The following is a 15,271-nucleotide window of genomic DNA, read 5'->3' on the forward strand; positions in this document are numbered from 1 at the left end:
GTTTCCATTCACAATTAAAAAAAAATTTCTTAACCAATAATAGAAGGGAACTTGCTTAATTTGAGAAACTGTGATAAGATCGGGAATGAGACAAGGATCCTTGTTATCACCAATTCTATTAATACTCAGCACTGTATCCCAGGTTCTGCTCAGTGCAATGATGCAAGAAAAAGAAATGAAAAGTATAAGAATTGGAATGAAAGAGATACAACTATATATTATTCACATATTATATTACTGTAATTAGTAAAAAAACCAAAAGAATATTCAAATCAAATACTAGAATTAAAAACTGAATTTAGCAAGGTTGCTGGATATAATTTCCATAGATGAAACTCACTTGTATTTCTATAACAGCAATAAACAGACAATTAAATTTAAAAAATACCATTTACAACAGCATCCAAATTGAATGCTTGTTATCATCCCTTGGTCACAAATCTACTCTTCTACCAACAGTCTTACCCAAATTAACATATGGCAACTGTATCCTTCCAATTCCTCAGATCAAAAATCTTGGAATCATTCTTAGTTTCTCTTTCTCTTAGTGACACTTCACAAATCCAATCTATTAATAAATGCTATCAGCTTTACTTACAAAATATATCCAGAATATGACCCTTTCTCACCACTTCTGCTGCTATCACTCTGATTAAGCCACATCATCTTTCATCTGGACTTTAGTAAGAGCCTCTTAATTGATCTCTCTGCTTTCACTCTTGCTCTTCTATAGCTCATTCTCTGCACAAGAACCAGAGTGATCCTTTTAAAACATAAGACTATAATGATATTCCTCTGTTTAAAACTTTCTAATAGCTTCCACTGCATTCTAAATAAAAGCCAAAGTCCTTAGAATGGTCTACAGAGCCCTACATTAGTGCTTTTTCAATGGGAGTGTTTGGGAAATGTATGCAGGCATTTCTGGTAACAATGACTGGGAAAATTATTTCTAAGCAGTGAGCAAGGGGACATGGATGACAAAAATCTGGCTTCCTGTATGACATTTGTTTTTTTTTTGTTTTTTTTTTGAGACAGAGTCTCACTCTGTTGCCCAGGCTAGAGTGAGTGCCGTGGCGTCAGCCTAGCTCACAGCAACCTCAAACTCCTAAGCTTAAGTGATCCTCCTGTCTCAGCCTCCCGAGTAGCTGGGACTACAGGCATGCGCCACCATGCCCGGCTAATTTTTTCTATATATATTTTTAGCTGTCCATATAATTTCTTTCTATTTTTAGTAGAGATGGGGTCGCGCTCTTGCTCAGGCTGGTCTCGAACTTCTGAGCTCAAACGATCCGCCCACCTCGGCCTCCCAGAGTGCTAGGATTAAAGGCGTGAGCCACCGTGCCCGGCCGACATTTGTTTTTTGAGATAGGGTTTTACTCCGTTGCTCAGGCTGGAATGCAGTGGCTTGATCATAGCTCACTGCAGCCTTGAACTCCTGGGCTCAAGCAATCCTCCTGTCTCAGCCTCCTGAGTAGCTGAGACTATACGCACATATCACCATGCTTGGCTAATTTTTCTATTTTTTATAGAGATGGGGTCTCCCAATGTTTCCCAGCCTGGTCTCAAATTCCTGGCCTCAAGCAATCCTCCCTCCTCAGCCACCCAAAGTGCTAGGATTACAGGTGTGAGGTAAGGGCCCAGCAGCTGTATGACATTTGAATGCCCTACTGGACATTCACATAAAATGGGTAAAAAACTCATAATTATTTTAGATTAGACCCTACTCCATTTTACACATATACACACAGAGCATTTTTTGCACAAATGCAATTGCTGTGTCAATCAAAAGAAGATTATACTTTGATAAGAATTTTACCAAGAGTTGCTCACCATTTCGGAAAATAACGTCACCATCTGCAATCGTAGTGTGGTATATAGGTACCAACTCATCACATTAGTCTACATTTGTAGCTATCTCACCCACCGTGATTCTACATAAAAGTGTACTACTTTAGGTCTTCTGGTGTAGTTACGTCCAAGTATTTATACAATGGATATAATTAAAAATTTCTTTTATTTCAGTTTATATATTTAATTATATAAGCATACGTTCAGGACAGGTCTGACAGTATTGAATACTAACCTACCTGATCTGGTGTCCTGCTACTTATCTGATCTCATCTCTACTTGCATCTTTTGCTCTAAACACTGGCCTCATTGCTGTGCTTTCAATATGCCAATTATTCTCCTGTTCCAGAGCCTTTGTTCTTGCTGCTCCCTCAGTCTACAATTTGCTTCCTCAGTTAACCTGAAATGCTTGCTTTCTCACTTTCCTTGGGTCTTTGCTCAAAAGACACTTTTTCAGTGAGGGCTTCTCTAACCATCCTATTTTAAATTGTACCCCCTCATACACTCCCTTCATACTAATTCCCCTTCTTGCTCCCCCCACTTTTTTTTTTTTTTAGAACAAGCAAAGGCTATTTACTCAGAGCTTGCTAGCAAGGCGGTTGGTTTGACAGAAACTCAAGGGCAGCCAGAGGAGTGGAAAAGCTTCACAGTGGAGAAAGGGAGGCTCCAGATGTGCCCAGATGAAGGCTGCTGGCCTGAGGAGGCTAGAGGCAGTAACTAAAAGCAGGGTGTCCTATGTGACTGGTTGCTGGGGGGAGGGGGGGGACACTTGGCTTTCTCTGGTTGGTCCTAAATTGGAAGCAGGGACAGAGATTAGTGAAGCTGGCAGTTATTGATCAGTTTCTGGCCATATGGAATTTTACAGAAATTATTATTTAACTGTCTGTGTTTCTGTATTTGTACACTTAGATTCTTACTGGTAGGATTCCAGGCCCTGGCCGCCCATTTCCGGGGTTCCTTGCTACCTCCTATGTATAAACCAGCTTTCCTACCTTGAAAACAGTACATTATCAGGTAACATTACAAAGATAGAAACTTACTTTGGAAGGCTGGCAGTAAACCAGCAACCTCAGCACTCCATAGGCCTTGGTTTCCTCACCTGAGAAATAAATTAGGGGGATGTCCACTGATGTTCAGTGCTGCCCCCACTCCATCCCTCACCTCTGGCGGCCCAAGCACCTGGCTCAGTGGCTGTTTACCTCAGGCTGTTGCCTCCCCCAACATGCCCACTTCATAGCCCTAATCCCCTTCTGATATACCAGATACTTTATATATTTATTTGTTCACTAACATCCATTAGATTGTAAGCACTGTGCAAAGATTTCGTCTGTGTTGTTCACCATATTCTAAGTGGCTAGAACATTGCCTGGAACAAGCAGAGGTTAAGTAATTTGTTTAAGCTAATAATAACTGGCAAAGCCCAAATTCAAACTCAGTCAGTATGCTGTAGAAGTGTATACTTTTAAGCACTATTCATAATAGCCAAGATATGGAATTAACCTTAAGTGTCCATCAACAAATGAATAGATAAAGAAAATGTGGTGTATATACACAATGGAATCTTATTTAGCCACAGAAAAAATGAAACCCTGTTATTTGCAACAACATGGAAGGAACTGGAGGACATTATGTTAAATGAAATAAGCCAAGCACAGAAAGACGAATATCACATGTTCTCACTAATATGTGAGAACTAAAAAAAAGAAAAAAAAAATTGAACTCATGGAGATGAGATAGAAAGATGGTTACCAGAGGCTAGGATGAGGGGGAGGAAGACAAAAAGGGGGTGGTTCTTGGGTACAAAAACCCAGTCAGATAGAAGGAATTAAGATCTAGTGTTCAATAGCACAATCGGGCAACTACAGTTAACAATAATTTATTGTGTATTTCAAAATAACTAAGAGGAGAACTGGAATGTTCCTAACACAAAGAAATGATAAATGCTTGAGGTGATGGATACCCCAATTACCCTGATTTGATCAATGCACATTGTATGCTTGTATAAAAATATTACATGTACCCCATAAATATGTATAACTATTATGTATCCAAAATAATTAAAAATAAAAAAAATTTTTGAAGTATATGCTTTTGGCCGGACGCAGTATACTCCTAGCACTCTGGGAGGTTAAAGCAGGAGGATGGCCTGAGCTCAGGAGTTTGAGACCACCCTGAGCAAGAAAATGACCCCATCTCTACTAAAAATAGAAAAATTAGCCAGGCCTGGCACACACCTGTAGTCCCAGCTACCCAGGAGGCTGAGGCAGAAGGATCGCTTGTGCCCAAAAGTTTGAGGTTGCAGTGAGCTATGATGATGGCCACTGCACCCTAACTGGGGTGATGGAGTGAGACTGTCTCAAAATAATAATAATAATAATAACCTAAATAAAAGAGATTCCGTTACTCTGTATTTACATGCTGATGAGTGAGCATCCTATAATTAGGTTGCTGGATTCTGTTATTATTTTAACAAGAGCTTTGTGTTGGTATTTATAAATTAATTTAGCTGTTAGTCTCCCTTTTTGGTGTTCTCTGTCAAGTTTTAAAATACTACGTATGTAAGAATTTGTAAGCTTATAAAACAAATTTATAAAGCTTTGATAAATAGATAAAGCATAGATGTTATCTTTTTATTAAAGGTTTTAGTATTCCCTGTAAAATGATTTGGGACTGGTACTTATGTTAGGGGTTGGGGGACTGCCTATGTTGAGGTGGGAGGTAGGTGCCTCTTTGATATCTCATGGTATTTCTTCTATATTAATTGGTCTCTATATTCTTAATTTCTTTTGGAGTCAGTTTTACTTATTTATATAACCCAAGATTATTACCAATTTTATCCATGTTTTCAAGTTTACTTGTAGAGTCAATTTTAAAAATTTCAGTGTCTATGATTATTTTCCCATTTTATTTTTTATTTTGTGCATTTTTGCTTTTTTTCTTGATAAATTATATTTAGCAACTTCCAGTTGGCATAACACTTTGCAACAAAATATTCTGAAATCACAAATTATTAAATGTTACATAGTGGTCACCCACTGGATCAGGACTAGCCTCTTAGAAATAAAAAAATTGTAAGGGATCTTTACTTTCTGTGCCATGGCTTTACGGTTACGTACAAAATAAGAAAGGGTTGTTATTAAAATGCTATCTGTTATAACTTCTAGCACAATGGCAGTCCTTATCTTAGAAAGTTGTCCCCCAAACCATCTGGCAGATAATTTAATAGAGCAAATGTTGGTCTAGGAGGTAAACACATGCAATTCTAGCATCCATATGCTCAATTCTCCATCTGGTCTATCCTATTTGTATATACTGGCACAATTCCTAGTAACAACTGAGTAAGTGCCTTATATTTCTAAAACAAAGGGGTAAGAAAGCCCTTCCATCTCATTTAACAGGGAGTTAAAATAATTAGGACAATTTATAAACATAACTAGTAAGTATGCATTCTGCATACAGTCCCTAAATCTCTATCCTTCCAAATTTGAAGATAATATGACCTCCAGAATTTACACAATGCAAATTTTGCATGCCATATGTTCTACATAATCCAATAATTGAGATTTTAACTGCAAGTTAAATGACTGGCTAGATTCTACCAATTTATTTAACAACCAAAATTAATACCAGCATTTAAAAATGTAATGTCAGTAGACAATTACAAGTAGATTATTAGTACATTACTGTAATTGATGAAACATACTATTTAAATCAGCAATTCTCAAAATTTTTGGTCTCAGGATCCCATTACACGGAGGACCCCAAAGAATTTTTGTTTCCATCAGTTATAGCTACTAATACTTACTGTACTAGAAATTAAAAGTAAGAACTTTTAAAGATATTTAATTTATTTTAAAATAATGAACTCCATTGCATGGTAACTTAAATAACATATTTTTAATGAAAAATAACTATATTTTCCAAAATGAAAATTTTAGTGAGAAAAGTGGCATTTTGTGATTTCACATTTTTGCAAATTTCTTTAATATCCTGCTTAACAGAAGAAAATTCGATTCTCATATTTGCATCTACATTCAATCTATTACAATATGTTTTGGTTGAAGTATATCAAAAAAGACTGGCCTCATATAGATATACGATTGGAAAAGAGAGTATCTCAGCACTCCTTGAAAAGGTTTTAGAGATCCCACTTTTGAGAACCACTATATTAAATTTTGCATAGGTGATATTTCATTTGTAACATCAAAATCTCTCCTCTATTAAAAAAATTATCTGTTATACTCACAGATAAAATTGCAAGACAAGCTTTGAAGCCTACTTTGCTCTAATTCATCATTACTCTATTACTAAATTATTACACTTATATAGGTACTAGTACATTTCAACAAACCCAGCAGATACCAAATTAGTTGCAATTTCACTTGATTACTATCTAGTAACCATCTGCATTTCTATAACCTGGTCTCTCCTATTCTTTAGAGTATCCCATTGTCCTCAAAATCCAATTCTACAACTTCTCTACTCACTCTTCTACAGACGTCTTTACTTCCTATTTCCTTGAGAAAATATGTCTTCAAAATAGAACTCCATCAATCTCAAGCCACCAACACCACAAACTGAGGTACATTTGCACCCTATTTTCCATCTTTGCTCCTATTAAAATAGAAGTGGCATTCTTCCTCTAGTCTAAAACTAATTCACTCCCTACATGCTCCTTTGTAAAAAACATTTAATTATGCTCAGTCATTCCCTTCTTAAAAACAAAACTTGGCACAAAACCAAACCATCAATGACCTATACATTTTAAATGAGTAAGCTTCAGGGTAGGTAAATTATATCTAATAAAACTGTTGGGTCTTTTTTTTTTTTTTTTTTTTGAGACAGAGTCTTGCTTTGTTGCCCGGGCTAGAGTGAGTGCCGTGGCGTCAGCCTAGCTCATAGCAACCTCAAACTCCTGGGCTTAAGCTATCCTCCTGCCTCAGCCTCCCGAGTAGCTGGGACTACAGGCATGTGCCACCATGCCCGGCTAATTTTTTTTCTATATATATTTTAGTTGGCCAGATAATTTCTTTCTATTTTTAGTAGAGACGGGGTCTCGCTCTTGCTCAGGCTGGTCTCAAACTCCTGACCTCGAGCGATCCTCCCGCCTCATCCTCCCAGAGTGCTAGGATTACAGGTGTGAGCCACCGCGCCCAGCCTCAATAAAACTGTTTTTAAGAAAACCACACACACATTCCTCAACCTCACATTCCCTTTGCTACTGTCTACTCTCCTTTGAAGACAAACTTTTATTCTTAAAATTTTTAACAACTTTACTGAAGTATAAATGATATACAATAAACTGTACATATTTAAAGTCTACAATTTGCTGAGGAGAAACCATCACCACAACCAACATAATAAACATAGCCACCACCACCAAAAAGTTTCCTCATGCCCCTTGTAATCTCTCCCTTCCACCCCTCTCTAACTTTACACAACCTTTTCAGACACCTTCTTGAATTAGTAATCTCTAGATTAGCTGTTTCCACCCTTATTTGGTACCCATTCACTCCTTAATCTTCATTCCATCCTCATGATTCCACTGTAAATGCTGTCATTGTCATCAAACTTACCAAAACTTTCACGTTTTTAATCTAATGAGGTTTCATTTCTCACTCAATCCCTTTATAGCATTTGACCACTTTCTCATATGTTCAAACCTTGGCTTCTAAGACCACATGCTCCAGTTTTCCCGTCTACCTCTCTGGCTACTCCTTCTTATTCTCCTTTGAACATACCTGTTTCATTGTCTGTCCTCCCTTTTATGTCCTCTAGGGTTTGTCCTAGGCCCTTTTCTCTTCTCTTCTCACTTCCCCTAGGCAATCTCACCTACCCACAACTTTAATGATAATTTATATACAGTCAATCCTCTCATCATTCAAGGATTTGGCATTTGTAAATTTGCCTACTCACTAAAATTTATTTGTAACTCCAAAATTAAAACTCATGGTACTTTCTTGGTCAGTGAGGAGCTGCATGTGCATGTCCCATAGGTACTTCAAAAGGATCTCATCTTCTCTATTCCCAAACTTACTCTTCCTTAGTGAGCATCCCCACCACCCTAACTAGCTGTCTCCATGGAAAACCTTTTTATACCAAGCTCACTACTAGTTCAAAATGGTCTCTAAGGCAAGTCAGGATAAGGCATCATTTGCCCAGCGATTAATACATCTGACTGAGGAAATGCATCTACTTCTAGGCTATGAGAAAAAAATTTTCAAGTTCCAATTCTCCCATGCTACTCTGGGGGTCAGTAGTATAATATACAAGTGTGTGGGTTGGGGAGAGGTGGGGTGTGGTGGAGAGGAAAGAAAGGTAAGAAAGACACAACATAGAGAGAATGAATGTCTTTTTTTTTTTTTTTTTTTTTTTGAGACAGAGTCTTGCTCTGTTGCCCGGGCTAGAGTGCTGTGGCATCAGCCTAGCTCACAGCAACCTCAAACTCCTGGGCTTAAGCAATCCTTCTGCCTCAGCCTCCCGAGTAGCTGGGACTACAGGCACATGCCACCATGCCTGGCTAATTTTTTCTATATATTTTTAGTTGTCCAGATAATTTCTTTCTATTTTTCAGTAGAGATGGGGTCTCACTCTTCCTCAGGCTGGTCTCAAACTCCCGACCTTGAGCGATCCTCCTGCCTCAGCCTCCCAGAGTGCTAGGATTACAGGCATGAGCCACCGCGCCCGGCCACTTGACTCTTAAAGTCCAAAATCTTTAATATGGCCTACAAAACCCTGCCCTACTTTTCTCCAGGGTCATTTCATACAACTTTCTATACTATAGCTTCCCTTTATCATTCTTTCCTCCCATTACCCAACACCTATGTGTACACACTTTCCGTAATCTTCTAATGCTCTGCCTACCTTTTCATCTAATTCATTCCCATTCAACCTTTAGATATCAGGTCAAACTTTACTTTCTCAAGGAAGCCTTACTCTGATCCTCTAGTCCAGGTCAAATTTTTCTTTTTTTTTTTTTTTTTTGAGACAGAGTCTTGCTCTGTTGCCCAGGCTAGAGTGAGTGCCGTGGCGTCAGCCTAGCTCACAGCAACCTCAAACTCCTGGGCTTAAGCGATCCTACTGCCTCAGCCTCCCGAGTAGCTGGGACCACAGGCATGCGCCACCATGCCCGGCTAATTTTTTGTATATATATATTTTAGTTGTCCATATAATTTCTTTCTATTTTTAGTAGAGACGGGGTCTCACTCTTGCTCAGGCTGGTCTCGAACTCCTGACCTCGAGCGATCCACCCGCCTCGGCCTCCCAGAGTGCTAGGATTACAGGCGTGAGCCACCGCGCCCGGCCTGGGTCAAATTTTTCTGTTATATGCTCTTATAGAATCAGATTTCCATTCTTAAAAGCATGTATCTAAGTTTGTAATCATATATTACTAATGCAAATATCTAATGAAAGGCTGTATCCCTCACAAGGAGATTATAAATGCCACAAGAGAAAGAACTATGTCTTTTTTGCTTATTACCAAACATGTCCCTGGCACACAGTAGCTATTCAAAAATATTTACTAAAGACATGGATATAGATCTACCTTATTCTTTTTTAAATAACTGCAAAGAATTCCACTTAATGCACATCGTAGTTTCTTTAACCAATTCCAGAATGATGAGCATTTGTTTCCAGATTTTTGATATTACTAATAATGTTAGGATCATGACTTATAACAGTATATTTGTAAATATATTTAAATGCAATTGTTAAATGTAAAATTGCAGGACAAATGAAAAGTGCATTTAAAATCTTAATGGATATTTCTAAATTGGCCCCTAATTGGCTGACATTTGTACTCCAAGCAACCAACAGTGTGTAAGAGTGACCATTTCTACATACTTAATACTCGACTTGTATATTCAAGTAAGCCAACACTTTGTGGAGGTAGGTAGTAGAGACAAAGAATGTTCATTTTTATATAAGACAGATGAGGTTTTCTTTTATATTTTCGTGTCATATTAAATACTTAAAATTAAAATATTTAAGTTTATTATTCCTATAAAAAGTTTCAGCAAATGAGTTAAGTAAATATAGCTAAGTAATCAGGAAAATGCTTACTGACTATGGAAAAATAGTATGTTTAAAAGCCATGTATTTATCTAACTAGTATATTCTACAAATGACTTTTCCTATAATAAAAATTTTTTTCTTTCTAAAGCTTTAGACTGTATATCAATCAATGGTACTGAGGCAATAAAAGGGAGGGAGGAAATCATAAGAATATTTCCACTTATAAGAATACATAGACAATAGAGAAAAAATTTAACATTTTATATCAAACTAAAAATTTTTTGGCTAGGCACAATGACTCATGCCTATAATCCTGGCACTTTGGGAGGCAGAGGCAGGAGGATCATTTGAGGTCAGGAGTTTGAGATCAGCCTGAGCAACATAATCAGACCTCGTCTCTACAAAAAACATAAAAATTAGCTGGGCATGGGGTACGCACCTATAGTCCCAGCTACTCAGGAGGCTGAGACAGGAGGATCACTTGAGCCTAGGAGTTTGAGGTTACAGTAAGCAATAATGACATCACTGCACTCTCGCCTGGGCAACAGAGTAAGACCCTGTTCTCAATCAATCAACAAATCGGTATTTTTCAAGATATTAACATTTTGGCCTACTTCCTTCTATTTTTTGCCCTTACACTTAATACATCCCACATTGTACTTGTATAATTATACAATTATATATTGCTTTTCATTGAATAGTATATATGTACATTTCTTCCATGTACTTAAATATGGCCCTTCCCCAGAGTGTCAGGAAGTAGTAAGAGAAAGCACCCATACAGCATCCCCCCTTTTCTAGATCTTCACTATGTTCTTAACCTGGGTGAGCTCCCATTTTTCTGATCTAATCAAAGAAGGCATTCATTTTAATGACCTTTCTGATTAAAAGCTACAAGTTAAAAGAGAAAATTCCCTTTAACTCTTCTGAGTTAAGATTTTCTAGAGCACACCAGACCTATATTTAAGAAAGCAGACTCCCACTCCCTCTGCCCTACCACTTAGTAAGCACATCCCACTGAAAATAATTTGACTACTGATAATTCTGGATCTTTAGATATTTTAAGATTTGTATTCTCATCAGAAGTGACCTTATCTGTACTGATGCCACATTATATACCAGCAATTCTTATTTAAATATAAGAAGAAAATCACCAATTATAATCTATTTTCCTTCTCATTTAATTCTATCATTAAAGCAGAATATGAAGGGATTAGATTTTGGAGGGTTCTCTTTTTATTGTCCTAATTAATGGGATCTTACATACAATAGATTGTCCGTTCTTTTCCACAAATAGATTTATAGAAAGATCAGTTCTTACCTTAACTGGGAAGCTACATTTTCCAGTGCGAACACCTTCTTCATCTGTCTGCCACTGATGTGGACGACTGGCCTCTGGAACATAAACATCTTTCTTTCTCCTAAAACTTTGCCGTAGTTTGTTCATTTTAACTTTTACAACCTGCAGACCAAGAAATATGAGAAGAAATTATTACCTGCTCACTTTTTTTTTTTTTTGAGACAGGATCTTATTCTGTCACCTAAGCTGGAGTGCAGTGGCCTCATCATAGTTCACTGCATCCTCGAATTCCTGGGCTCAGGGGATTCTCCTGCATCAGCCTCCTGAGCAGTTGGAACTACAGGCTCGTGCCAACACGCCCAACTAATAAGTTCTCACATGTTTAAACTCTGGATTACCATACTAATAAAGAAACTAATTGTCCCAAATTAAAGGTTTTGGCTTAAAGGAAAATGAGCAATTAGTATACTTCCTCTTAGAGTAACACTAAGTTCAAACAAACAAAGCATTTTACTTTTTGAAAAGACAGCTACAGTACTAGTCCTTATAAAATCCACAATAGGCCGGGCGCGGTGGCTCACGCCTGTAATCCTAGCACTCTGGGAGGCCGAGGTGGGTGGATCGTTTGAGCTCAGGAGTTCGAGACCAGCCTGAGCAAGAGCGAGACCCCACCTCTACTAAAAATAGAAAGAAATTATATGGACAGCTAAAAATATATATAGAAAAAATTAGCCGGGCATGGTGGCGCATGCCTGTAGTCCCAGCTACTCGGGAGGCTGAGGCAGTAGGATCGCTTGAGCCCAGGAGTTTGAGGTTGCTGTGAGCTAGGCTGACGCCACGGCACTCACTCTAGCCTGGGCAACAGAGTGAGACTCTGTCTCAAAAAAAAAAAAAAAAAAAAAAAAAAATCCACAATAAATTCTAGTAGGATTTGAAAAAAATGTTATTCTAAGAACTTTCAAGCACTTTAATTTTGATAAATCAATAAGAAATCCTCCCTGCTGATCTACCTCTCATATCCATTCCAACTCCTGAAAATGGAAATTTGTACATGTAGGCCAAACTATAGACAGCTGACAGTTTCTAAAAACTTTCATACTTATTAGGAAAAACTCATTCTGAAACAATGAAATTTGGGAATCTTTTTGGCTCATTATTAGAAGACACTAACCAAAGCAGGGACTCCAGGTCACCTATTTATGAAAGATGATTCCTTATGAAGAGGAATAAAATAAAGCTTTATTTAAACATACTTGAAGAAAAAGTTCTATTAGAACTAACCTAGTATGACATCAGATATACTTTCATCTCTATAATCATAACAGTCATGTAACAGAAACAATAACAGAGATCCAAGTTCTCATCTTTAACTCTAGTTAAAAGAGAAAATTAGTGTTAAAACTGTCAGTTCTTTGTTACTACAAGAGGCATCTCTTGAATGCTGTCAAAGGTGCAGTATAAATCACAAAACTACAGATAAAAGACCTAACACATAAACATAATAGAACAAGTGCCCCTTTACAGAGTGAAATCTCAAAATCTAAATTAATACCTCCATGTTTCTGTTAAAGAGTATGGCTCCTTCTTTCCCTTGAAAGATGTAAGCATCTCTACCAGCCTAAAAGTGATCTTAACTCAAGAAAATGATGTGACAAAGCTATAAAAAGGAACCGTCCCTCTCTGTCAGGAGTGTTAATGGCAATGTATTGAACATTAATTCCCACATGACACGAATGAAAGACTTAAAGTTTGCATTCTGAGGAAAATCATTTTGTATTTTAAAATGCATAATGCTGCGGCAGAACTATTACCAAATTAGCTAATTTACACAGACAAGCCAATCTTACTACACATCTTAAAAGGCAAAAATTCTGACAGAGGAGTGGCAATGTAAAAATCTCTGGATTTTCTAAAACTGAATTAAGCAGGTAACTCATTCTTGAACTATGTGAATGAGAGTCTACCTGGCCAGGCACAGGGGCTCAGCCTGTAATCCAAGCACTTTGGGAGGCTGAGGTAGAACTGCTTGAGGCTAGGAGTTTGAGACTAGCCTGAGCAATAGCTAGACCCTGTCTCTACAAAAACTAAAAAAAATTAGCAGGGTGTGGTGGCATGCACCTGTAGTCCCAGCTACTCGGGAGGCTGAGTCAGGAAGATCGCTCGAGCACAGGAGTTTGAGGTTGCAGTGAGCTATGACTGCACAGACTCTGTGTCAAAAAAAAAAAAAAAAAATGTCTACCTTAACCTAACAGACTTCCAAAAAGAATTCCATAACCTGGTAGGGCTCAGTGGCTCACATCTCAATCCCAGCACTTTAGGAGGCCAAAGTGGGAGTATTGCTTGAGACCAGAAGCTCAGACCAGCCTGGGCAACAAAGTGATACCCATCTTTACAAAAAATTAGCCACCGACTGGGTGTGGTGGCTCACGCCTGTAATCCTAGCACTCTGGGAGGCCAAGGCAGGAGGATCACTTGAGGTCAGGAGTTTGAGACCAGCCTGAGCAAGAGCAAGACCCCCATCTCTACTAAAAAAATAGAAAGAAATTATCTGGACAACTAAAAATATATAGAAAAAATTAGCCGGGCATAGTGGTGCATGGCTACTCAGGAGGCTGAGGCAGAAGGATCGCTTAAGCCCAGGAGTTTGAGGTTGCTGTGAGCTAGGCTGACGCCACGGCACTCTACCCCGGGCAACAGAGCGAGACTCTGTCTCAAAAAAAAAAAAAAAAAAAAAAAAAATTAGCCATGCTTGGTGGCACATACCTGTAGTCCTAGCTACTTGGGAGTCTGAGGTAGAAGGATTGCTTGAGCCCAGAAGTCCGAGGCTGCAGTGAGCTACGATTACACCACTACACTCCAGCCTCAGTGACAGGGTGAGACCCTGTCTCTAAAATATAAATAAAATAAAATAATAAAGAAAGAAAAAAAGGCTGGGCACAGTGGCTCATGCCTGTAATCCTAGCACTCTAGGAGGCTGAGGTGGGAGGATTGCTTAAGCTCCAGAGTTCAAGACCAGCCTGAGCAAGAACGAGATAGATCCTTTCTCTAAGAAAAATAGAAAAAATTAACCGGGCATGGGGTGTGGTGGCATATGCCTGTAGTCCCAGCTACTTGGGAGGCTGAGGCAGGAAGGTCACTTGAGCCCAGGAGTTTGAGAGTGCGTTGAGCTATGATTATGCCACTGGATTCTGGCCCAGGCAAAGCGAGACCCTGTTTCAAAAAAAAAAAAAAAAGGAAAAAAAAGATAATACATCCTTGTTATACTCTTTCATAATTTAAAATTTGTATTTGTGTATATTTTCAACACTTTAAAAATATACACAAATACAAATATAAGAAAATAAAATATACCTGTATCCTTCCTCAAGTTGGCACTATCTAAAGTTATCTTGAGGAAGAAAGCCTATATGATTCATTTCTTCTTAATTCTTTCTCTTAGCAAAGCCAACTACCCACCTAACCAGTTGGCCAAGCCAGACACCTGAAAATCATTTCTGCATTCACTCTCTCTGGCCTATAACTCTACTGATTTTACTTCCTTAGTACCTCTTGAATTCATCGCCCCCATCTGATTAAAATCCTTCAACTACTCTGCCTAAAATCCTTTAATTGCTTCACATCACCTTCAAGACAAGTCCAAATTGCTTACCAAGGCAAACACAATCCTTTTTGTCTGGCTTCTCTCTTCAGTCCCCATTCACATGCTAACTTCCAGCTACACTAAACTATTTACAGTTCTCCAAACAAGGCTTGCCCTCTTTTAGAGCCTCTGTTTAGGTTCCTCCCTCTGCCTAGAAAGAAATTCCTTTCCCTGTTCACCTCTGGTTAAAGTCTACTCATCTTTAAAGAGTCAGCTCAGGAGTAAACCTCTTCAGGGAAGAGGTTTTTTTTTCTAACCTTTTTTTTTCTAGCCTTTTTTTTCTAACAAACCCCTACCTGCCTTGGTTAGGTCCTTGCCCTTCATATGATTCCTGTTAACGCCCTCTGCTTACTTCTATTACTGGGCTCATCAAATCTTATAGCAATTTCCTATTTCCTTAATGGTTGGCTGTACCTTATTTGTTTAAATAGTATTCCTGCATCCCAACACACTGCCTTTCATATCTG

The 15,271-nt window shown here is 38.3% G+C and overlaps 1 protein-coding gene across 15 annotated transcripts in view; it reads right to left on the reverse strand.

Moving 5' to 3' along the window:
* NUMB (NUMB endocytic adaptor protein) overlaps window positions 1-15,271 on the reverse strand; it is a 168,293-nt gene that overhangs the window by 53,967 nt on the left and 99,055 nt on the right. For all 15 annotated transcript variants that reach the window (XM_069488629.1, XM_069488593.1, XM_069488621.1 and 12 more), the window contains one exon: window positions 11,186-11,326. In XM_069488629.1, coding sequence (XP_069344730.1) covers window positions 11,186-11,311 — 126 coding nt within the window. In that variant the 5' untranslated portion in view covers window positions 11,312-11,326. The remainder of the gene's footprint in view (window positions 1-11,185; window positions 11,327-15,271) is intronic.

The sequence above is a fragment of the Eulemur rufifrons genome, chromosome 2 (assembly GCF_041146395.1).
Source record: "Eulemur rufifrons isolate Redbay chromosome 2, OSU_ERuf_1, whole genome shotgun sequence".
In the NCBI taxonomy this organism is placed as follows: Eukaryota; Metazoa; Chordata; class Mammalia; order Primates; family Lemuridae; genus Eulemur; species Eulemur rufifrons.